General features: G+C 41.6%; 3 protein-coding genes across 6 annotated transcripts in view; 1 reads left to right on the plus strand and 2 right to left on the minus strand.

Annotated features, from left to right (window-relative positions):
* The window catches only part of LOC124471292 (NACHT, LRR and PYD domains-containing protein 12-like), a 1,476,309-nt gene that overhangs the window by 622,405 nt on the left and 830,360 nt on the right, over positions 1-23,544 (plus strand). The gene's annotated exons all lie outside the window — the stretch shown is intronic.
* LOC124471300 (NACHT, LRR and PYD domains-containing protein 12-like) overlaps positions 1-23,544 on the minus strand; it is a 479,590-nt gene that overhangs the window by 183,478 nt on the left and 272,568 nt on the right. The gene's annotated exons all lie outside the window — the stretch shown is intronic.
* The window catches only part of LOC124471296 (NACHT, LRR and PYD domains-containing protein 12-like), a 143,086-nt gene that overhangs the window by 113,349 nt on the left and 6,193 nt on the right, over positions 1-23,544 (minus strand). For 3 of the 4 annotated variants that reach the window (XM_047025747.1, XM_047025746.1, XM_047025744.1), the window contains exons 1-2: positions 14,965-15,232; positions 14,385-14,528 (exon numbers count right to left, since the gene is read on the minus strand). In XM_047025747.1, coding sequence (XP_046881703.1) covers positions 14,385-14,528; positions 14,965-15,223 — 403 coding nt within the window. In that variant the 5' untranslated portion in view covers positions 15,224-15,232. Of the gene's footprint in view, positions 1-11,822; positions 11,991-12,125; positions 13,945-14,384; positions 14,529-14,964; positions 15,233-23,544 lie in introns of those variants that run through there. The other variant, XM_047025743.1, reaches the window with a different exon arrangement.

Below are 23,544 nucleotides of genomic sequence, written 5' to 3' on the forward strand. Positions count from 1 at the left end.
TACATTTGTTAAATTAATTTCAGCTTGAGGGTAATTTCTCATTTCTGTATTTTCAGCCAAAAAAATAAATAAATTCAGATTTCAGCATTCCAACGCATTTTCAGCAGGAAATGCATGTTCTAGTTCCAATTTCTTAGTTCTTCCGCCGTCTTTTGGACTTTAACTAGTCCTGCATACTTTCACCGATTCCTAAAATGTTTGTATCAAAACGTTCAGCTCCTTCAGGAGATGATGGCTATGACTTCTGGTATTTCTCACTTTTATACTTTTTCAAGAATTAAGGTTTTTGTGCAAATTATTCTCCCATTGAAAGTAATGGTAAATCCTTTCAAATCATTAAAAAGCTTCCTCCTCTTTCAAACTTAATGCTTCAGCATACTTTCAGCTAGAGACACCATTCAAACTTTAAAACGTTCACAAGACATTCAGCTATTCCCAAATGATTCAGCTTTTTCAAATATGTTCAGCCAATTTTGAATTGTGACAGTTTGAAATACATGAAAAATGTAGCTCCTTCTTGATTTTTATGATTGAGCAGCCAGCAGAGTGGCACACTCTGCTGGCTGCTCTTTTTCTGATATTCAACTAAATTGTTAAACAAATCCCTCTGACGTTCATATAGTTTAACTTACAGAACCAAGTTTTACCTTAAAATGTACGAAAACTTGTCCTCTTTCAGCCAATTTAACTACTAAAGAGCTCACATTTACAGATTTTCAGCTTTGAGCCTTGAAGCGAGAGCAGCCTTTCAAATTCTCTCACTAACTTCAATGGAGAGGTGGGTAAAATTCGTCAGAGAATTTCAAAAGTAGACGTGTTTTTAAACTGCCGGTAGAGTCGTATTTCTGACCGCACAGACATATAAAGGCCATGTCTGGTTTCGGGAGAGTCTTGGGTCTCGGAAAATATCATTTTTTTTGGGATTGGACGTATGGTTTTGCGTCTAGGTTAACTTGTTTGAGGTGTGGATGCCAGGTAAATGTTGGTTTTTCTCTGCCCAGCTCGTTAGCGAGCACAGCTGCTCCATTGCCGTGGCAACCAAACACACGCCAGGAAACCAAAAGGAACACGTTTTCGAAACTGCAGGTAGAGTCTATTTCTGACTGTACAGACATATAAAGAATATATGGTTTCGGCAGAGTCTTGGGTCTCGGAAAATATCCTTATTTTTTGGATTGGACGTACAGTTTTGCGTCTAGGTTAACTTGTTTGAGGTGTGGATTCTAGCTACATTTCTCATAATCGAGCTAGCGCGATGGCTCTCCATAACTAAAAACGGTTCGACTTTTTTTCCACAATCGACCAAACGAGATATGTACATTGAGCTTAAAGTGTACATAATCTAGCTAGATCGTTTTTATTTTAGCAAGTTTTACAGAAATCTGCAAAAATCGAGGCTCGACTGTCATAGCTGACCGTCACGAACAGCCAAACCAGGCCTGGGGTAAGTGTTTGCTGCAGCTGGCGTTAATCCTACGAACAAACGCTAAGTAACTGGAAAGATTTTACTGTTAATTGACGATATTGAACACATATGTAAAGTAACTTGTCTTTACTCTAAATATCTTCTCCGTTTTCAATTTGAAGTTGTACATCTATCTTATGTAGGAAATCTTCCATTGCATCCACTAGCCTCACGCCTTTGGTTATTATTCAAGCCTACGGTGTTAAAACATACCACTTTGACACACTTGCAAGAAATGATCCGCTGGTTAGATGTAGCATGATCTGGTTATTTACGTATAAAAAACTCACCACGGACAACGACAACATTGGCAACCCTGCACTATGAATTATTATTTTGATGTCACCTTAAATTAAGTGTCTGAACAGGACTGGGTGTGCAGGCACGCATGATTAGTTTCTCCTCCGTTTTGAGATTCTAGGTTAGATATGTTGCCAGTCTGTTGCCAATGACCAACGGTTGCTACGTTTTTCCAGCAAGTTCAAATCATTCCAGTGTTGTCCTTTTACCTTCAAATTCGTTCAACCCAGACTTCAGCAGTGGCGGAACTAGAGTTGTATACATGGGGTGGCCAAGGGGTGGCCAAGGGGTGGCCAAGGGGTGGCCAAGGGGTGGCCAAGGGGTGGCCAAGGGGTGGCCAAGGCTACTTCAGGGGGTCCAGAGTCTTGGGTCACTGTTTTAATTAATATATACAGTATAATCTGGGTCTATAAGTGCCGGAACATACAAAATATTTGTAGGGAAAAAAGCTCAAGCACCAGGGACTTATAATAGCATTTCTGTGTCACAGAAATAACACGGTAAATAGTTTGTTTAGAAAACAAAGTGAACTTACAAACCCCAAAAAACACTGCAATTTGACTTGACAGGTAGCAGAAATGGACTTGAAAAATATAAATAACTTGGTGCCCAACCACATTACAAATGTACAGTATAATATTATGTTAACTAATTGCAAAGGAAAGTTTTGGAATTGGCCTAAACAAGACCATATTAAATCTGTGGACCGCCTGGGTCAAAAATGCCAGGGCCGATTTTTTGTCCCAGTCCAGCCCTGGTTGTGGACAGGATGTCCAGAAATAAAGCCAAGTCACTCATTTAGTGGCAGAATCCATTGTTATGTCTACAACATTATTTAAGACATAGGCTAGTACAAGTTTAGCTAACTTGCAAATCTGAGGATAGCCTACTGTAGCAGACCTTTCTACTTGACAACGGACAAGGGTGTTTTGTCCCTCGGGAGTTTCCGTAGGCTTGATTCTGAACGCATTTGTGAAATCAGTGAGGGCTGTTCGAATAGCGATGTCAAGAAGAGCAGTGGAAAATACAAGTTATGAAAAGAGACAGCGTCCGTGTCTTTTTGTCCACAGGATCATATGCAATTAGATCTAAACCGAACTTACAAAGAGCTTGGTTATACTACCAAAGTTGAATTAGTAATGTTGTTAGCGATGCTAGCGTTATTTTGCTAGAGCTAGCTAGCCTATAACATTTCACTGGGTCTGGCAGCTGTTTGATTAACTGAAATTATTATGAAATGTTATGTTCTACTAGCCATTTGCCTACCTTAGTAAGTCACTGTATTTCCAAGCCATGATAGTGTAACTGAGATAGCCTAAATAATTCCTCTTTCAAGTAATAAGCCCCCGTTCAAGTGTTGAGTATTAAATTAGCTGCCCGGTCTGTAGAAATCTTGAGACAAAGCCACTTTTTTGTTCTAAAACCGAACAATAAAAAAAATTAAAATCGGAGTACAAGCCTACTGGCTGTCTCAGTTTGTCTGTTATTGGAGTCGAAGTTCCAACATTAACTTACACAGCTACTGTAGGCTAGGCTAATCAACATTCTAAAAAAAATTCAGGAAACCTAAACCCAATGCAAACCTTAAAACTTACTTCAAATATTAGGCCTTTTTCAATCGCGAAAAGAGCCTGTGGAGCTGTGGAAATATTCTTTATTCTGCTGCCTGTTCTTATTCTTCTGGATCTCACAACAAATGTCTCTCTTTGATTTTAATAATGCACCGCAACAAAATAAATGCTTCTTTCAACAAGAGGTCAAATGAAATGTCAATCAGCATAACATTTCCAGTAGCGAATTACATTTTGGGGTGGCACCCGGGGTGGCCAATCAGATGTCAGGGGTGTCCAGTGCCACCCCGGACACCCCTCTGGCTCCGCTACTGGACTTAAGCAACTGGTTTTCTGCTCAATTTTCAAATTTTCCTGCAGCTCATCTTTCTGAATTTTTCCCCTTTTGTTTTGCATTTTTCTTCTTTTCTTCTGTTTTCTGCCTTCATCTTGCACCAGGTCCTTTCAAAAATACCTTTCACAGCGGTACCTTCTAACTGCCAGTACTTTTGCATTTTTCTTCTCTTTTCTGCCTTCATCTTGCTGCAGGTCATTTCTAACATACATTTCAGGCCTTTTAAAACTCCAGCAATTAATCTTCTGCTAAATGTTCAAATTGTTATACATTGTTACTCTTCTTTCTGATTTTTCTCACTTTTTGTTTTGCATTTTTCTTCTCTTTTCTGTAGTTTTAAGCCTTCGTCCAGCTCCAGCCCCTATTTAAAATACCTTTCGGGCGCTTTGAAGCTTCAGCTTATAACTTTCTACAAAATGTTCAGCTTTTTTAACATGGTCAGCTATCCCCATTAAGGTTTTCAGCATTCTCACTGCTGTTTCGCAGGAACAGCCTTTTCTAGTTATTATTATTCTTTTTGCCCCCCTAAAACATTGTCAATATTTGGACTACATAGACAACCTAGGTGTCAAACGTTTCGTCTTGGTAGCGATTGAGTTGCTTGTATTTGTATTTACATTCCGTTGCACAGTTTAGGAGGTTTCAACGTTTTTGTGGCAAAAAGTGAAGCTAACGGTGGCTAACTTGCTAGCCACAGTCACTGACGCCACTAACGTCACGAAAACTCACGTGACTATCTCTAGCAGAACATTAGTTTAGCAGCTCGTTAACTTCTGGGAGATGGCTAGGCTAACTGCTTTACTGCAAGGCAGCTGCAGAAACGCCACAAGCAAAGAGGCCTGGGTGATAACTATTTGCTCATTTTCTTCGTGATATGACACACAATTGTGATGTGCAATGTACAGTATAAAGTAATATCATTAAGGAAGTACATTTACTTTCGGAAACAGTCGGCTACTATTTCACTGAAGCATTAGTATCATGATATTAGCCTCTGTTGCCCGGGCAACACATACTACAGTGGTCTATTATGCATCTGTTTTCAGCTGCTCTCTCCGTCAAGCACTCCTTCACTCACTCACCCCGCTCAACCGGGCGGGGTGGTGGGACAGGGTTGCTTCTTTCCCCACATATTAAATACACATCCACACCACTCTCTGTTACTGCCAAATCATTTGAACACCATTATGTGATGCTAACTAATCCTATCAAAGCATGCTTAATTGTTCTTTATCGCCCACCAGGACCGCTAGCCGACTTTGTGGAGGAGCTGGACATGCTCCTCAGCGTCCTCCCGGATGATGGAACCCCCCTGATAGTCCTTGGGGACTTCAACATCCACCTCCAAGGAATGCAGGCTGTCGACTTCTTGTCTCTCCTGACCTCCTTCGACCTGACGCTGCTGAGCACACCGGCGACCCACAAGGCAGGCAAACAGCTAGACCTCGTCCTGACACGTAACTGTATCACTGACTTAAACTCTGTAACCCCACTGCACATCTCCGATCACTACTTTATCCAATTCACTGTCTCTCTCCCTCCAACCCCTCCTACCTCCCCTCCCCTCGTAACTTTCCGGCGCAACCTCCGCTCGCTATCCCCCTCCCACATCTCCTCTATTGTAAAATCCTCCCTCCCTCCTATTGACGGGTTCTCGTCCCACCCCACTAACACTGCCACCGACACCTTGCTAACCACTTTAACTGCATCACTTGACTCTCTCTGTCCCCTGTCTACCAGGCCTGCACGATCTTCTCCCCCCTGCCCGTGGCTTACGGATGTTATTCGTGAAGAACGGTCCACCCTTCGAGCAGCTGAGAGGAGATGGCGCAAGTCCAAAGACGGTCTGGACCTTGATAAGTATCACTCCCTCCTCAAATCCTTCTCTTCTCACATAACTGGTGCCAAAACCCTCTACTTTCTTAACAAAATTAACTCCGCTTCAAACCCCCACAAACTTTTCTCTACCTTCTCCACCCTTCTTAACCCACCTCCCCCACCCCCTCCCTCCACCCTGACAGCAGACGACTTCTCCTCCTTCTTTGAGAAAAAAGTCGCCGACATTAGCAGTCGGTTCCCTAAACCCACCCTTCCTACCCCCTCACCCTCCATTTCTGACCCAACTAAATGTCTAAACTCCTTCTCTCCCCTGTCCGAGGCAGAGCTCTCTGACCTCATTCTCTCTCATCGCCCCACCTCCTGTCCCCTTGATCCTGTCCCCTCCCCTCTCTTTCAAACCATCTCCCCCTCTATCATAACTTTTCTGCTCCATGTTCTAAACTCCTCTCTTACCTCTGGCACCTTCCCCTCTGCCTTCAAACAGGCCAGAGTTACCCCTTTACTCAAAAAACCCTCCCTTAACCCTGCCGTCCTCCAGAACTACAGACCGGTATCATTGTTGCCCTTCTTTTCTAAAACAATTGAACGTGCTGTATATAACCAACTGTCTAACTTCCTTTCTCAGAACAAACTGCTCGACCCCAACCAATCGGGCTTCAAGACCGGCCACTCCACAGAGACTGCCCTCCTTTCAGTCACCACTGCCCTCCAGTCTGCCAGAGCGGCTTCCAGGTCATCCGTCATCATTCTGCTGGACCTTTCTGCGGCGTTTGATACAGTTAACCACCAGATCCTGCTCTCCAGACTTTCTAAATTGGGCATCACTGGCACTGCACTCCAGTGGCTCTCATCCTACCTGTCGGGAAGATCCTACCAGGTCTCCTGGGGAGGCAAACTGTCAGGCCCACGCCAGCTCTCCACTGGTGTCCCACAGGGCTCCGTCCTTGGTCCCCTCCTCTTCTCTCTGTACACCACCTCACTTGGACCAATCATCACCTCCCATGGCTTCTCCTACCACTGCTACGCTGACGACACGCAGCTGTACCTGTCATTCCCTCCGACCGATCCTGGATCTCAGCCAGGATTGAGGCCTGCCTCGTAGACATCTCCGCCTGGATGACTGAGCACCATCTCCAGCTGAACCTTGCCAAAACAGAACTTCTCATCATCCCGGCCAAACCCTCCATCTCCCATGACTTCTCAATCACCCTGGGATCTGCGACGGTGACCCCCTCATCCTCTGCCAGGAACCTTGGGGTTACCATGGATGACGAGCTCTCCCTCACGGCCCACATTGCTGCGGTCTCCCGGTCGTGTAGATTCACCTTCTACAACATCCGGAAGATCAGGAGATACCTGTCTGAGCACTCCACCCAGCTGCTTGTCCAAGCACTTGTCCTCTCCAAGTTGGACTACTGCAACTCGCTGCTCGCCGGTCTCCCATCATGCGCAACCCGCCCTCTTCAGAGAATTCAGAATGCAGCGGCCCGTCTGGTCTACAATCTACCCAGACGCTCCCACGTTACCCCGCTCCTCATCTCCCTCCACTGGCTACCCATAACGGCCCACATCAGATTCAAGACCCTGGTACTGACCTTCCGAGCAGTGAACGGGACTGCGCCCGACTACATCAAGTCTCTCCTGCAGCCTTACACCCCCACCCGCCACCTACGGTCTTCTTCAGACAACCGCCTGGTGGTCCCACCTCTCAAGACCGCCCGGTCCCAGCACAAGCTCTTCTCCTGCCTGGCACCCCAGTGGTGGAATCAACTCCCCACCTCCATCAGAGACACTGACTGTCTCTCCACCTTCAAGAGAAGGCTCAAGACGCACTTGTTCCGGGAGTACAATGGTACTTAGGAATGGTTTGCTGAATCCAACGCTAGTTTCCTCAAGGTTCACAATGACTCTTGCCTAGACTGTTGCTCTTGTTGGTTAGTGGTAGCTGATTTAAACTGTTGTATTCTTCTTTTTTAGTTAATCCTATTTTTATTGCTTTCCTACAGGTACACCTGCACTTAGAGATTAATGTTGTGTAATTTTAACTTGTTTAACTACATGCTCTTATGGTTTCTTCCCTTTAGCACTATTTTTTGGTTGTTCACAATATGTACTTCTTGTTTTTTGACTACCCGCAATGCTGTGGGGCTATCTTGTTGTTATTATCAGTGACCTATGCACTTTGTGAAGCTCTCTCTTGGAAGTCGCTTTGGATAAAAGCGTCTGCTAAATGAATAAATGTAAATGTTTTCAATAGTTAAAATAAACATTCCTCACAAATACATTTTCGTTGTAGGATTTATTATGCCATTAGATTACAAGTAAATGATTTTTGAGTGAAATTATCATTACCTGTGGTTTCAAACCAGTGTAGCTCACTGCAACGTTGTAGCCTATAGTCTAGTACTGTAGCTAACAAAAACATCTCCAGGGCTGTTTACAGTACTGTTTGAAACGGCAGCACATGTTTGGCACTACCCTTACTTAAATCAAAAGTATTTTAACAAGTGAAACTATCTGATTAGTGACTATATACCTGAACTCCATTGCCACAGCCTAAACGTTGACAATCTGTTCATTTAAATAATTAATTTCAGCCTAGACCGTACAATGGAAGTAACGTTAAATCGAATTCAACCAACACAATCTCTACCAAGACAGTCTAGTACAGTAGTAGTAGCCTACAATTTACCGGGGCAGCTTCTCTACGCTAGGTCTATATCCCATTTTGCCTTGTTACTGACAATTAGGTCAATTTTTACACCGGTCTGCCAAATGTATTCGTTTTGATTCAACTATGAGGTTGCTGATCACCATTCCCTCCTCCAGGGGAAGTAACAACTTTGTTTCACAAGCATTCTTTGTTACTACAAACTTCTGGGAGTCTAGCATATGGTCTAGCTGGATAATTGTTACTAAGTAACAACTTTGTTGCAGGAGCATTCTTTGTACATTGCAAGCTAACAGTGTCCGGCAGGCTTCTTCGCTTTAAATAATGATGTCGCTATAAATAATGATGTAAACCGATGCCACTAAGCCCTCATAGAAAATGTAAGGTCAAAGAAACAACAGAAAGGTTTGAGGTTATTCTGAAAATTATTAATAAAATAGGCTAATGTAATAATAAAACTGCTAAATCCTTCTTTAACAACGCTCCTCTATCTTGCATAATGAAACATAACGTTTTTTAAGTAATTAATAAGAATGCGCTTGCCCTCATTACTCTAATGATTCCATTCAGGGCGGTAAAATTACAAAATAGGACGCGAGTGTCTCAGAAATAATATAGAGCTATTTGTCTTCATGGCCAACCAATGAGAATATTGTGAATACAAACAACACAGACACAGGCGGCAAATAAACAGGCAGATGTTAGCCTTGCATTGTTTGAAAAAGAAGAAGCGGGAAGCCAGCTAGTATATAAAAGCAGATGTTGGATCATGGAAACCCAAAGTAGTCCCCACGTCTGGATCGTTGGCAGCTCGTTGGTCTACTGGCTTGTGCGACACACGGAGGAGGTCGGACTGTACCCCGACCTTGCACGGAGTGCCATATTGAATGGGTAGGGGTGAGGGAGATGGGCAGACCTTGTGCCTAAGCTCCGTGACAAGCGTGGCATGCTTCCCAGCCCGGACATAATGGTGCTCCACGTCGGGAGAAACAACCTCAGCCAAGTGACCGGGCTAGACCTGACGAGGCGGATGAAGCGAGACCTGGGGGCCATCATGGAGATGTTCCCAAACACTCTGCTGGTGTTTTCGGATATCCTGAAACGCCGCGTCTGGAGGTATCAGAGGAGCACCAGCGCTTCTGGTATCGACAGGGCAAGACATCGAGTCAACGCAGCGGTGTCTAGCTTCCTGGCCGACCGTGGGATGGGGAGCATTCAACGCCCCCAAATACGACACGGTTTCGTGTGGATGTACCGACCTGACGGTGTCCACCTTGATCACGTTGGAAACAATGTGTTCTTGGGAAACATCCAAGACGGTCTCCGACGACTCCTGTGCTAGCCACAGCACACACAACAACGACTCTTTTAAGAGCCACCCAAAATGTAAAAAAAGAACAATTAGACCGTTCAAAGTACCGTTGTAATTGTACAACCACGGGGTCTTACAGGGTTAAATGGTACCATCTTTACATCTTTGAAGTGTGTCATAAAAAGCGGCGTCATGTAGCTCAGCTCACGGTGTCCTACTCTTTAAAGCGAGCAAGTCTACATTCATACGTCTCTGAGCTTGCTTTAAAATAACAGAAAACATGAATATATTTACATTGATACATTAAGATGCTTATATATTGATTATGAATCAATATGTCCTACCACTTGAGAAACACTGTCCTACACATAATTACACAAATGCAATATTAGACATCCCATAGCTTACAACCTCATAACCAGGTGCAACAGGTGTCTCAAGAGTATTAAGGAGTTGAAGAAGCAGATGCTGTGTCTTCCTCTTGTTGGACAACCAACAAGTTGTTTATTTCTGAATACAATTTACTAAGTTACCTACTGAGCGATACCATCTGAGTGATACATGTCATTTTTACAAAATTATTATCAAGGGAACACAATGGTCAGAACTGCAGTCATACAGTTAAATGCTTTTTAAAATATGTAAACACCAGGAGACCATGGGTAGCTGGGGCAGCCGCAAGCACACCCTCACAATTTCCCCAAAAATTGTATGCTCTCTAGTTAATGTTGTATTGTGATATTTGGAAGTATAAACAATACATGGACATTTTAAATAACTCAAGTTACCAACCACTTCACACCTATATGCGAATCTCAGGATGATGATGGGGAGTAACTGACCAATCAAAGAGTTCACCTTCGAAAGGATGCCCCCTTTTGCAAAGATTATAAAACCCCGACACACGAGCAAACCTTACTTTTTCGCCAGGATTCAATGGAAGTGTTTGCGACACATCTGACTTATCCTTCTCAATCAAAAACTTACTGGTCATCTCTACTCTTGATGCATGATTATGCTTTGCTTATGGTCTGCACCTCTCTCTGTCACCGACCACCTCTGGAGAAGTGGTGTCGGAAAAATAGAAGCCTTAACCTTTTATTCTGTATACAATTATTTACATTTACATTTTACATTTAGTCATTTTAGCAGGCGCTCTTATCCAGAGCGACTTACAGTCAGTACAGGGACATTCCCCCAGAGGAAAGTAGGGTGAAGTGCCTTGCCCAAGGACACAACATCATTCGGCACGGCCGGGAATCAAACTAGCAACCTTCAGATTACTATCCCAATAGGCTCTGTGCACAATCGTACTGACGAACCTCCGCTGTTGCCAAACTTCGGTAAATCAGTTTCCGGTTTACTGGAGGCGATCACCCGAGTTTCCAAAATGCTCAGCTTTAGTAGATGTCTCCAAGACCTGCCTAAAATAAGCGTCAGTGACGTCCATCGCATCGTAAATGCTTTTTCCCCTGCTCCAACAAGCTGCGGGACAAGGGATTCAAACTGTCCATATCCAGTTATCTGCACAACTATAAGGGTAAGTAGTTTAATGTGGTGTTCCGGTCGGCTAGCGGCTAAGGTAGTTAGTGATGTGTTCAATTTCAATGTAGTATAGAAGCTTGTTATTTTTATTTTTTTTACGCTACCTGTCCGTTTTTATGTATTATCATTTGTATTTCTGCCCCTCTCAGTTTCTAATAAAGATCAGGACACAGGGGAAGTCGTGGTCAGGGCATTGTGCTACAGGTCCATGAGGAAAGCTGAGAAACCTCACAGTCTGAGTGTATGGTGAAGTTAGGATTGATGAATTCAAGTTCAGGTTCAGCCAACACTTATAAGCTTGATACTTTAATAACCTGGCGATCCTAATGTTCCTGGGGATTAAGCTAAAGTCAGTTACGTTTATTATAACTCCCACATATAACGATCTTCATTAGATCACATTACTTAGTCAACCCCTACTGCTTGTGTGTTTTGAGTGGTCTTGTGTTGACCCGGTATCGCCCTGCCTTGGTCTTGGACTTGAGTCGGTCTCGACTCCTCAAAGTCTTGGTCTTTTCTTGGTCTCGATACACCTTGGTCTGTGTTTAGGTGGTCTTGACTACAACACTGTCCCCTGGTCCTGACCTCCTGCCTGGCCTGACTCTGAACCTGCCTGTTGTCCTGTACCTGAATGCCTTGTGGATTATGACCCTTGACTCCCCGGACTATTCATTGGCCGGCCCCCTTGTACCTTTAATAGACCACAAACTTACGACCAGTGTGTGAATCACTGCGTGGTGTGAGATTATAACTATAGTTGTGTCATGTTGAATATGAATACAGACCTCAGTGTCTCCAGCTTGCAGAGTGGATTCCCCAGTCCAGCAGAGAGCAGCTTCATGCCTGAATCCCCCAGGTTGTTGATATTCAAGTCCAGCTCTGTCAGATCTGAGAAGGGGAGCGCTGAGGCCAGCGCTTCACAGCACCGTTCTGTGAGGTTACAGTCATTCAGCCTACATGACATAAGGAGAATGTAAGACATCATGAGAGTCATAGTTTGTGGGATAGGATCATACAATAATCACATTTACATCACAATATGTGCTGTTGTAATATTTTCATAAAAAAATCAAATGCCTTATACATACAGAGCAGTTTTGGAGTCTTTAACCACTGGCAGCAGCCTCAGAAGACCTTCCTCTGATCTGAAGTATTTCTTCAGGTCAAACACGCCCATCTTCTCTTCTGAAGTCAGCAACACAAAGACCAGAGCTGACCACTGTGTAGATGAGAGCTTCTTCTCACTGGAGAGACTTCCTGAGCTCAGGTAGTGTTGGATCTCCTCCACCAGAGAATGGTCATTCAGTTCATTCAGACAGTGGAACAGATTCATGCATCTCTCTGGAGATGGATTCTCTCTGATTTTCTCCTTGATGTACTTGATTGTTTTCTCATGGCTTTGTGTGTTGCTTGTTGTCTGAGTCAGTAGACCTGTTAAGCGAGTCTGATTGGACTCCATTGAGAGGCCCAGGAGGAAGCGGAGGAAGAGGTCCAGGTGTCCTTTCTCACTTTCTAAGGTCCTGTCCACGGCACTCTTGTAGAATCTGACAGCCGGTTGGAGGAAGGTTATTCTCTTGTAAAATAGTTTTTCCATTACATTCTTGTTGTTGTTCATGAATGACAGAAACACATGCAGAGCAGCAAAAAGCTCCTGGATAGTCAGATGGACAAAGCAGTACACCTTCTCCTCACCACCCCATTTATCTTCTGAAAAGATTTCTGTGCACATCCCAGAGCAGTTTGCAGCTCCTTCAACATCAATGCCACACTTCCTCAGGTCTGCCTCTCTGAAAATCAGGTTGCCATTTTCCAGTTGTGTGAAAGCCAGTTTCCCCAGTGATTGAATCATCTTAATGTTATTTTTGTCCCAGGGTGCATCAGTCTCCTCTTTCCTGCTGTACTTCACATCCATCTTTCTGACTTGGTCAACCAGGAAGTGTATGTAAACTTGAGTCAGATTCCGGGGCATCTCTTTTTCTCCACAGGTCTTTAAAACTGTTGCAATAATGAAAGCGACGACTGGAATGTGACACATGATGTAGAGGATCCTTGATGTCTTGATGTGTGAGATGATTCTCCTGGCCAGGATGTCATCACTGCATCTCTTCATGATGTACTCCTCCTTCTGATCATCATTGAACCCTCGTACCTCCGTCACAAGGTCAACACACTCAGAAGGGATCTGATTGGCTGCAACAGGTCGGGACGTTATCCAGAGGAGAGCAGAAGGAAGCAGATCTTTCATGATCAGGTTTGTCAGCAGCACATCTATGGTATTTGGCTCTGTGACATCATCACAGCTATTGTACTTCTTGTAGTTGAGGGGCATCTGGAACTCATCGAGACCATCCAAGATAAACAGAACTGAAACTTTCAGTTCTGTTTTGTTTTCTTGTCCCCTTGTGAAAATTGCTGTAAGAAACTCTTTCTCCATTTCTTTGAAGCATTTTTGAATTACATCGATCAAGTTGTGCTTCTCTTTCTCCAACAAATTCAGTTGTCGAAAAGAGAGTGGGAAAATGAAATCAATGTCTTGGTTTTGTTTTTTGTTTGCCCAGTCCAGAGTGAACTTGTGTGAAGAAAAAGTTTTTCCGATGCCAGCAATTCCCTTGGTCAGAACTCTTCTTATAAGTTTGTCTTGTTCATCTGAGGTTTTGAAGATGTTGTTGAATTCAACTTTTTTCTCTGACCCTCTAATCTTCCTGTATTCTCCCTCAATCTGTCGTACTTCATGTTGGTCATTGACCTCTCCACCTCCAGCCTCTGTGATGTAGAGCTCTGTGTAGATACTGTCCAGGGAGATTTTCTCACCGTGCTGTTTCATCCCATCAACTATTTCTTCATACTTTGATTTTAGAAGTCTTTGATGTTTGAGTTTGTTGTCTTTGATGTTTTCTGCATATTTATCTATAGAAAAAACATCCACATGTAAACTCAAACATTTAAACATTTGTAATTCAATCATATCAGTCAAATACAATTAACATATCACAATTTGAAAATGAAGGAGCAGCCTAATATTATAGCCTCTTCATTACAAGATTTCAAATTAATTGGGGAAAAGTTCATTCATATTTTGTATAAGGTCTATATGATTGATGATGATTGAAATTATTGCTAATGTAATGCACTTTATTCTCTCCATCATTCAATTCTCTACCTTCTAAATTATCGACAACATATTTACTATTAAAGTATAATTACTATTTTATCATAATTTCTTATGTACCATGACAGTATGATCATTTCCTATCATTATCATTTTTTATTTAGCATAACAGTATTTTATCATAATCATTTCTTATGTACCATGACAGTCTATTTCATCATGATCATTTCTTATGTACCATAACAGTCTATTTGCTCTGAAGGGTTTCCACCAGGAGCAGCAGCATGGCATCCAGTCTCAGTCGTGTTGGAGGAACCCTGGACTTCCTGAGGAAGACAGGAAGTTGAAGTGTTCCCACCAGCCTCCTCAGCACCACTGACACCTGTGAGGAGAGAGAAGACAGGAAGAGTCAGGGCTGCACTGTCTCATCCTCTCAGGTGTTCCACTCTGTGGAGCTGTGGGTGACATGTAAGGATCATGTCCTGTGTCTGTGCTGGGTTTCCTGTCCTGTGTGGACTGGGGTTGGTGTTAGCGTGCTGGACTACCACTAATATAATGTCCCCTTGTTTAGTTAAGAGAAGGGTGTCAGTCATCCTTACAGTGTCTGCAGTCCTAAGTGATAGATACACATGCAGAATAACACTGCAGACACAGAAAGGAGGGAAACATCTCCTCTACACTGCATCTCTGACAGTGAATACAACTTATTTCTAGATATAATGTATAACACCTTATGAGATTGCAGTATGCATTATGACAGTTGTTTTTGTTTCCAATTTGGGAGAAAGAAAAACATATAATACCCATAGAACACTTACTCATCAGCCACTTAGCAAGATTATTCTGATCCATCTTTCCCAGGATCTCCACAGTGATCTTCAGAGCTCCTTCCAGTCTGTATGTGTCCACCATCCTATCCACTGTGTCTGTTCTGGCAGCTCCCTCCAACCTGCTCTTTGGGATGGGATCAAACCCATCCAGAACTTTGTTCTTCAGGAACCACTGAAACGTCTTCAGATCGTCTTCCCCGAGCTTCTCCAGAGTCCCCAACAGCTGTTCTTCATTACTTCTGGCCATTGTAGATCACTGGAGAGAGTGGATCATGTACTGCTTAGTAAACTAAAGTAGAAAAATGGCAAACAGAGTTTGACTGACAATAGTTGTTCCTGTTGTGGATGATTTTGAGAATCAATTGTTCAAATGTTTTTTGAACACATATTAATGAAGCAGACACAACCACAACCATCTTGACACACAAACATCAAACAGCTTCTGATGTCTTCAACTTGCAACTTAAATACCCCAAATAGGTCTAAAGTAATAATCCATCTGTTTGCCCATAGAACAGCAATAAACAATAAATCCCTTCTGAACACAGGCCGCAGTCTTTGCAGTATCTCGAGCCACAGTCTGTGGTTTCCCAATATAAATAAAAATGTAACAACCAAAACACATAAGCCGCAGTCTTTCCGTCTGAAACAAGGCCTTCATACTTAACAGAACACAAAATCCAAGATTCTAATTCAACATTTCAATGCAACAATCAAATTAGTAGCAACATCTGCTATCACATTTCTAAATTACACTGTTAAAATATCCATCTATCCAAGCTATATCCATCTATCCTAGCTATAGCCATCTGGCCATAGCCGTCACAGAAGTATTGTCACATGTACATTACATACCAAAACTGTTTCTTTTTGTAGTCTTGTGTGTTTTAAGTACTTATTATAATTTTGGGGATTGATATATATGATTTTTTTAATAATGAAACTAGTATGCAACTGTTCTAACAACTAAACATATATGCTATTGTTTTAACTAGTGCTGTCAGTTAAACGCTTTATTAACGGCATTAACGCAAACCCATTGTAACGGCGTCAATTTTTTTATTGCAGGTTTAACGTTCTTTTTGGCCTAGCAAACTTTGTAGTTTTTTTCACATGCTGTTGCAACTACTGACGTTAGAAAAACTACAACACTACACCGGATCTAGCTAGACCGGAAACAAAACTGTTACGCCGCAAACAGGCTTACGAGCCGGCTAAAGAGTAGTAGTAGACATTCTGTGGTAGTACGCTAACGTTACGTTTTGAGTGGATGGCGAGCGCAAGAAGCCAAAATGGATGCCAAAAAAGATTCTGAATGGAACGTTTACTTTTAAATAGCTGACAAATGGTTCCATTGACAATACCAAAGTGATCTGTGTGTTTTTTGTTTTCAAAGCCAGGAGATTGCAATGTTGTTTTCAATAAAAATAAAAAAACTTTTGTACAAAGCAATCCAATCCACTTTTCCATGTTGATAAGAGCAATTAAAATTAGAAAAAATAATCTGACAAAAAGAAATCAAGGGACATTTAAAATAGATGAAAATGTGCGATTAATCGCGAGTTAACTATGACATTAATAAGATTAATCGTGATTAAACATTTTAATCGTTTGACAGCACTAGTTTTAACATAAAACAAACATGCAAAACTTCACCAACCTAGCATGGGTAAATCCACAAATCATCAGGGTGATTACAAACTCACAAGAGCTCATTTCCAGATCAAGACACCAACATTTCTAAAGCCCTTTTGACTTAACTAACAAACATTAATAGTAACATTAAGAAAAGTTTAAGAAATACGGTTTTAATAATACTCTTGCTTTTTAATTACAATATCTCAGTTGAACTTCGAGGCATATTGATTTAAAAGATTGATGTAAAAATAAGTAAAGGATAATGTATAGAACGCCAGTCATTATCGGGAAATTATAATACGGGTGGATGAAATCAAGCATTCTGATTGGTTGAGAGGGAGTTCCGGGGTGTGCATTATTGAGCGATAAAGTACTGTGCGCCTTTTTACATATACCTTAAAAAGAGAGCGTTCCATATTAGTGCGCACTCAAAATAACTAAAAGGTTGGCGAAGAAAAAGACAAGTCTACAAATACTGGTGTCAGTGCAGTATATGTGTACTTTCTATGTAAACCTGGGGTGTGTGCTTGCCTATGTGTGTATCACATGTCACTATTAAATTGTAATTATAGCTTATGTTCACATTGCCCATCTAGATGTTACAAATAAAGTAAACCGGTTACTGTATCTTGTTACTATTATAGTTTTTATTACTAGTTGGAGACAACGGGGGACTGGTTGTTTTCATCCTTATTCGTATAAGTATAACCTATTTTAGAGTTCTTTCCCCTGGAACAGATTTCATGTTCCAACCGAGGGGGGCTTTCGCTGTTTTGGTGTGTGGGACTGCATCAAATACCCTTTTTAGCTCTGTTAAATTGCTGCACTAGTCCACACTTGACCGGTGGGGATCTCATTCTATTATGACTGTGACTCTTAGCTGCTTCTGGCATTCTCTAATCCCTGCTCTCCTCTCTCTGTCCCCCCCCACACATTCCCTGTGGTGTGGGGGGTTTGAGCTGTCAGGACCTGCTTGGTCGTCGGTCTGCCAACGTTGGACCAGGTCATCACCCGGAATCCAGTCTCCATGACGGCCAACAGCGAGTTTCCCGGTCCCATCCAACGTCTATAAAGGCGAACAATGGGTTTTGGTGTTTCAAAACCCATTGACACTGTATGACTATGTTTAGCTTGTGTTCTGCTCCTCTCTCCTACCAACCGTCTCTGGAGGAGGGGATCCCTCTCTGAATTGCTCCTCCCAAGGTTTCTTCAATTTTTTCTCCCGTTGGGAGTTTTTCTGGGAGTTTTACCTTGTCTTCTTTGAGGGTTTAGGTTGGTTGAGGGGCAGTTCTATGGGCGCATGTGAAGCCCTCTGTGACATGCTTGCGTGTAAAAAGGGCTATACAAATAAATGTGATTTGATTTGAGTGCCGGTCCTAGCACATTAGGCCCGGTCGAGTTTATCACTTGCACCCACCCCCCACCAGGGGTGCCTGCAGCAGCCTGAAGGGGACGCCATAATGCCAACTCTCCACAAAGTGAAATGATAGATTAGAGAAAACCGTGCAGAGATTTTTTATTTCGTAAATGCTTGCACGCCCCCCACGTGACATGAAAAAATGCCGCCCCGGGCTGCTGTCCGGTCCACGCCTGCCTAAAACCGCCCCTGACTGGTGTTCAGCAGTTAATTGGTTAGCAAGCTAGACTAGCAACATTCGGTTCATTTTTGAGCAATAATATTGCACTGTCTCGTGCTATCAGTGTTAACTAGCTGGTCTAGCTACTGAAATGTTGGACGGAAGCTCAGGTGTAGCCATTAGTTGCTAACTAGATATCCACTTATTTAATTTTAGCTTCGTAGCCACGCAATAGGGGTTATGCGGAGCGCCCAGCGTTCGAACCGGTAAACAGATGTAATCGTTTTCGCTTCTCACTTCCGTACACATCTGCAGCGCTAGGTGATCCAAGTAACTTATATTGACAGGGAATTTCAAGGATTTTATAAGTTGTATTACTCTCTACATTAGGCTAAGTGTGACAGGAATAAAGTGATGAGTTCATATAACGTTATAATAGCCTAACGTTAGACCGTTTCCCAGGAGGTAGCATTAACGCTAGCTCTACACATTACAACGTTACAGTAGGCTTCATAGCTACAAAGCTTCATAGCTAAGTTAGCAATGAAATTAATGAATTCAGCAAATTAATTTAAGAAGCTCATTTTAATTTAGTGTCATATCCATATCATTATTCTGGTGTCTATGGCAGGTGCATAAGATTACGCTACCGACAAAATTGACCTGTAAATAAATACTGTCACACTGGTAGTTGTTGCAGTTGATTGCCAGAACACTTTGTTCTTTGAGTCCACTTGGACTTCAGTGTCATATTGTGTCTCTTTCTGTGTAACTGTTATAGCTAGTAGGCAATGTAACTTTGTTGCTATTAGTCCAGGCAAAGTAGCGTTTTACAACAGACTAATTGTAAAATATTTTTTTGCAGCTTAGATCATTTCTTTGAGGTGTCCAGAACAACCTACTTAACGTCCTCAGAAATCGTAGTTGAGGAAATATGGCTCAAGACGCACTTGTTCCGGGAGTAAACGGTAGGCCCTACTTAGGAATGGTTTGCTGGACCCAATGCTAGTTTCCTCAAGGATCTCAATGACTCTTGCTTAGAGCCTTGTTGCTCTTGTTGGTTAGTGGTAACTGATTTAAATTGTTGTACTCGCTGTGAAATATTTTATTTTACTGTTAGGCTACTTGCTTTTCCACAGGTACACTTGCACTTATAGCGATTCATGTTGCTTAATTGTAACTTGTTAACTACATGCTCTTATGGTTCTTCCCTTGGGCACTTGTTTTGGCTGTTCACAATGTGTGCTTCATGTTTTGGCTACCCACAATGTTTTGGAGCTATCTTGTTATTATCAGTGACCTATACCCTTTGTAAAGCTCTCTCTTGGAAGACGCTTTGGATAAAAGCATCTGCTAAATGTAAATATGTTAAATTCTCATCAATCTGAGATGTGTGCCAATAAGGTGTGCCAATAAGGCCAGGCAACATTACACCCCAAGGGGGCAATTTTTTTTCCTTTACTCTTATCAAAATGAAACTGTACACACTGAAACTACCCATGACAAGTAACATTTTTTGTATTACAAGCTTCTTTGAAAATGAATGTTAATATGCAAATGAGCTATACATTAATCGAATGCCCCAAATACACCCAAATAGGCTATTTTTTTTCCTTTACTCCTACCACAATAAAACTTAACATAGTAAAAGTATACATGAAAAGTAACTTTTTTTGTATTACAAGTTTCTTTTTAAATTAATTTGAATATGCATATGAGCTCCACACTAATTGAATAGGCCTATGTTCCAATTTAAATAGGCAGAAACACCATTCATATGAAAAATACATCGTCCCAATCTTCATCCAGTCATCCTACTGCCAATGACCTGATGGTTATTATTGGCATAAATCTCCTATCCAAAACATGCCACCCCAAGTCTTTTGGTCCATACATTCACTTCCCCCTTTCCACTCCATCATTTGGTAAAGACCCGAAGACTATGCAACTTTGCAGCGGTTGACGTTGGAGGGAGAGTTACATTTACATGTATGCATTTAGCAGACACTTTTATGCAAAACGACTTCCAAGAAGAGATTTATAAAAGTGCACAAGTCACTGATCATAACAAGATAGCTCCAAACATTGCGGGTAGCCAAAACATGAAGCATACATTATGAAAAAACAAGTAGTGAACAAGTAAGTCCCAGAGGGAAGAACCATAAAAGCATGTACTTAGACAAGTTACAATTAAACAACATGAACCTCAGAAGTGCAAAAGTGTACCTGTAGAAAAAGCAAGCAACAATAATATAATTCACAGAGAGTACAATAACTTTAAGTCAGTTACAACTAACCAAGAAAAGCAACAAGTCTCAATAAGTCATTGTGATCCTGGAGGAGACTAATATAAGGTCAAGCCAATCATTCCTAAGTACCGGAACAAGTGTGTCTTGAGCCTTTTCTTGAACGTGGGGAGACAGTCAGTGTCTCTGACGGGGGTGGGGAATTGATTTCACCATTGGGGGGCCAGACAGGAGAAGAGCTTGTGTTGGGACCGGGCGCTCTTGAGCAGTGGGACCACCAGACGGTTGTCAGAAGAAGACTGCTCGGAAAATAAACTGAGTCTCCACTATATTACGCTGCACCTCAAAATTCTTCTGACCTTAGATCACAATAGTCTCTTTTAGCAATTTACTATTTTATTGCTGCATACATAGCCTAACTCTTACATACATATACAGTACATTTGCCTCAACCCTTACTGGAGTTCTGGGCTTGTGCCATTGTTGTTCAGTTTCTGTGCAGGCATGAACAGGGGGGACAACCTGGATATTGAGCTCTGAGTAATGAGCTGTCTGAAAGAGCAGCCAGCTTTGCATGAACACTGACTGGAGGTCATGACGACAGGTTCTGAATCACGTGCACTACCTGTGTACAACACACAAAGAGACAATTAGACAAATATTAATACTGATGTATCCTTTGAAGTGTTTTTTGCTACTATTCAGATACAGCCGAACTAAGAATGAGTCTAGTAAACTCATCCCTAAACATTAGCCTACTCTCAAGCTGTTTTATTGTTTATTCTTCTGCATGGACCTGTGACAAGCTGCTCTGACACTGATAGTACCTGTCAACCTGTCTTTGTTTGAAACTGGTGGACAAGAAGATACAACATTCATCCATTCAGTACTTTTATTATTATTCTAAAAATTTTTAGAAATCTGAAACACATGTCAGATTCTGAAAGAAGCTACTTACTGCTTAGACATAAATATTTACAATCCAGCTTTTCTCATGAAACGTAACAGTCATTTAACTCATGGTTACAATGGTAAACCAGCACAACAATGACAATTACCACGCAACAAAACACTACATTCTAAGCAGACACATTTAAAAAACGAAATTGATGAATTTACATTTGTATTTCGAACAAACGGCAAACTTATCAGTGTAGTCGGTGAATCGAAAGGCCAGAGACACTTGGTGTTTGTCCCTGGCTTGGGAACCACAATTCACCTTAGGTTAGATTCTCAGGGAGATAATTGACTCGTTAATATCTGACTCCAATTTTAAGACACGTGCACAAGTGCGTTACCTGTAACCTCGAGCGCTAAACAGTTAATGACATGAAACTCTGACGTAGGTAAAAATCGTCTGCTTGATCAGAGCACCGACCCTAAAGTATGCGTGTTCACTAAACAGTCGTTTATCTCTACTATAATATAGATTTAACCATAGTCGACCTAGTAGGATATGTAATCGATCACTCAGAGGCCCCGGTAAATTCCTTCGGAGCGTGGAGATCCACTGTAAGTGACTCAGAGGCCTTAAGTTAAAACCTACTCAAAAGTCTATGTTTATAATCAGTTAGCCGCATCAACCAGACTAGATCTAAGTTTTCACCGCCGTAGCCTGATAGATACGTTTCAAAGAGAACAAGTAACGTCAAAATGCACAATAATAGTTTATTATCTAAATAGCAAGATAATCAATACAATGATAATGAAATATCATCAAATACAAAACATACCTTCAGAGCAATGGTTAACAAAGGTATGTCACAATGAAGACTAGGCGCCTAACGCACCGGAGCTGTATCGTAAACCAAAACTCGAAGTGATTGGTAACACTTCTTCCTATATACACCCAAACCTGACTAAAATGGGGACACCGGTCACATGACTGAAAAGTAGTCTAAACGCATACAAATTCAAATTGGATCATTAATCAAGGCTACAGTAGACCAAGTGGTTCCCTTGCAAGACAGGGGGATATGTTAAACACATGTTGGTCTGCTGTAGGCACAAACTCTGTAAACCCTGTACATGTACATGTTACAGTATTAAAATTATTACAAGCATGTAATACATAAAATAAGAAACTAAAGCATATCAAACATGACATTAAAAGCTGTTTAGAACCTTATTTTCAAGAACACAACTTTTAATGATAATTTCAGAGTCTTCCTCTGTCCACCTTCCTCTTCAACTGTTGAGACCACCTCTCCAGAGGTGTGTCATTAAGGTGTGATGGTCATTTTAGCATTCATGCAAATCAACAACTGTCCCAGACGAGTGTCTGGGTGACCAGTGACAAAGGGGCTACCAAAACAGCCCTACATCAGCAAATGTTTACACTATTTACCGCCTTGCATCATGGGAATTGACTAGCCAATGAGCCACACTGTCTTCATTATTTCACGTTGTTATTTCGTTCTTCAGTCAGTTTGACAGTATAACTTTCAAATTCTCAAGTAGCTTTTTCATTTTTTTTCCATTAATACTCCAATTGATAATTATTAGTATAAGAGTATAGGGCTTCAGAATGTTTTGGCAGTAATTAAGGTTACACCTTTAGTAACAAAAAAGATTCAATGTGCAATGCATAATAGATTTTCATAGACATGAATAATTAGAATGAGATGGATCTAAAAAATGTAACCTGTAATGTACTTTTAAATTATTTTGACTGCTTTGGCTGTATAATAATAGAAAACGTACAACAACATGACTTTGAATACCTTATTCTAGACTAATAGGCCTACATTAAACAAATGGTTTTGGCATTGACATGCTTCTCGAGACTACTGCTTAGACTACTTCTGTTTTGATTGAAAAGAGACTAAAATACAATTTTCATTGACTTAAACTAGACTAAATGTCATCAGTTTTCGTCGACTAAAACTAGAGGAAAATTTCATTCGTTTTTGTCGACTAAAACTTGACTAGACTAAATGAACGTGTATGAACGTGACTAAAACTAATAAAAACTAAAATGACAGCTTGACACAAAGATAAGACTAAAACTAAAATTAAAACAGGCCGCCAAAAACAACACTAATGTGCAGAAAGTAATGTCACATTAAATAATGTATTTCAACTCAAGCTTGTGTGTTGCGTTGCTG

The sequence above is a fragment of the Hypomesus transpacificus genome, chromosome 9 (genome assembly GCF_021917145.1).
Source record: "Hypomesus transpacificus isolate Combined female chromosome 9, fHypTra1, whole genome shotgun sequence".
Classification (NCBI taxonomy): domain Eukaryota; kingdom Metazoa; phylum Chordata; class Actinopteri; order Osmeriformes; family Osmeridae; genus Hypomesus; species Hypomesus transpacificus.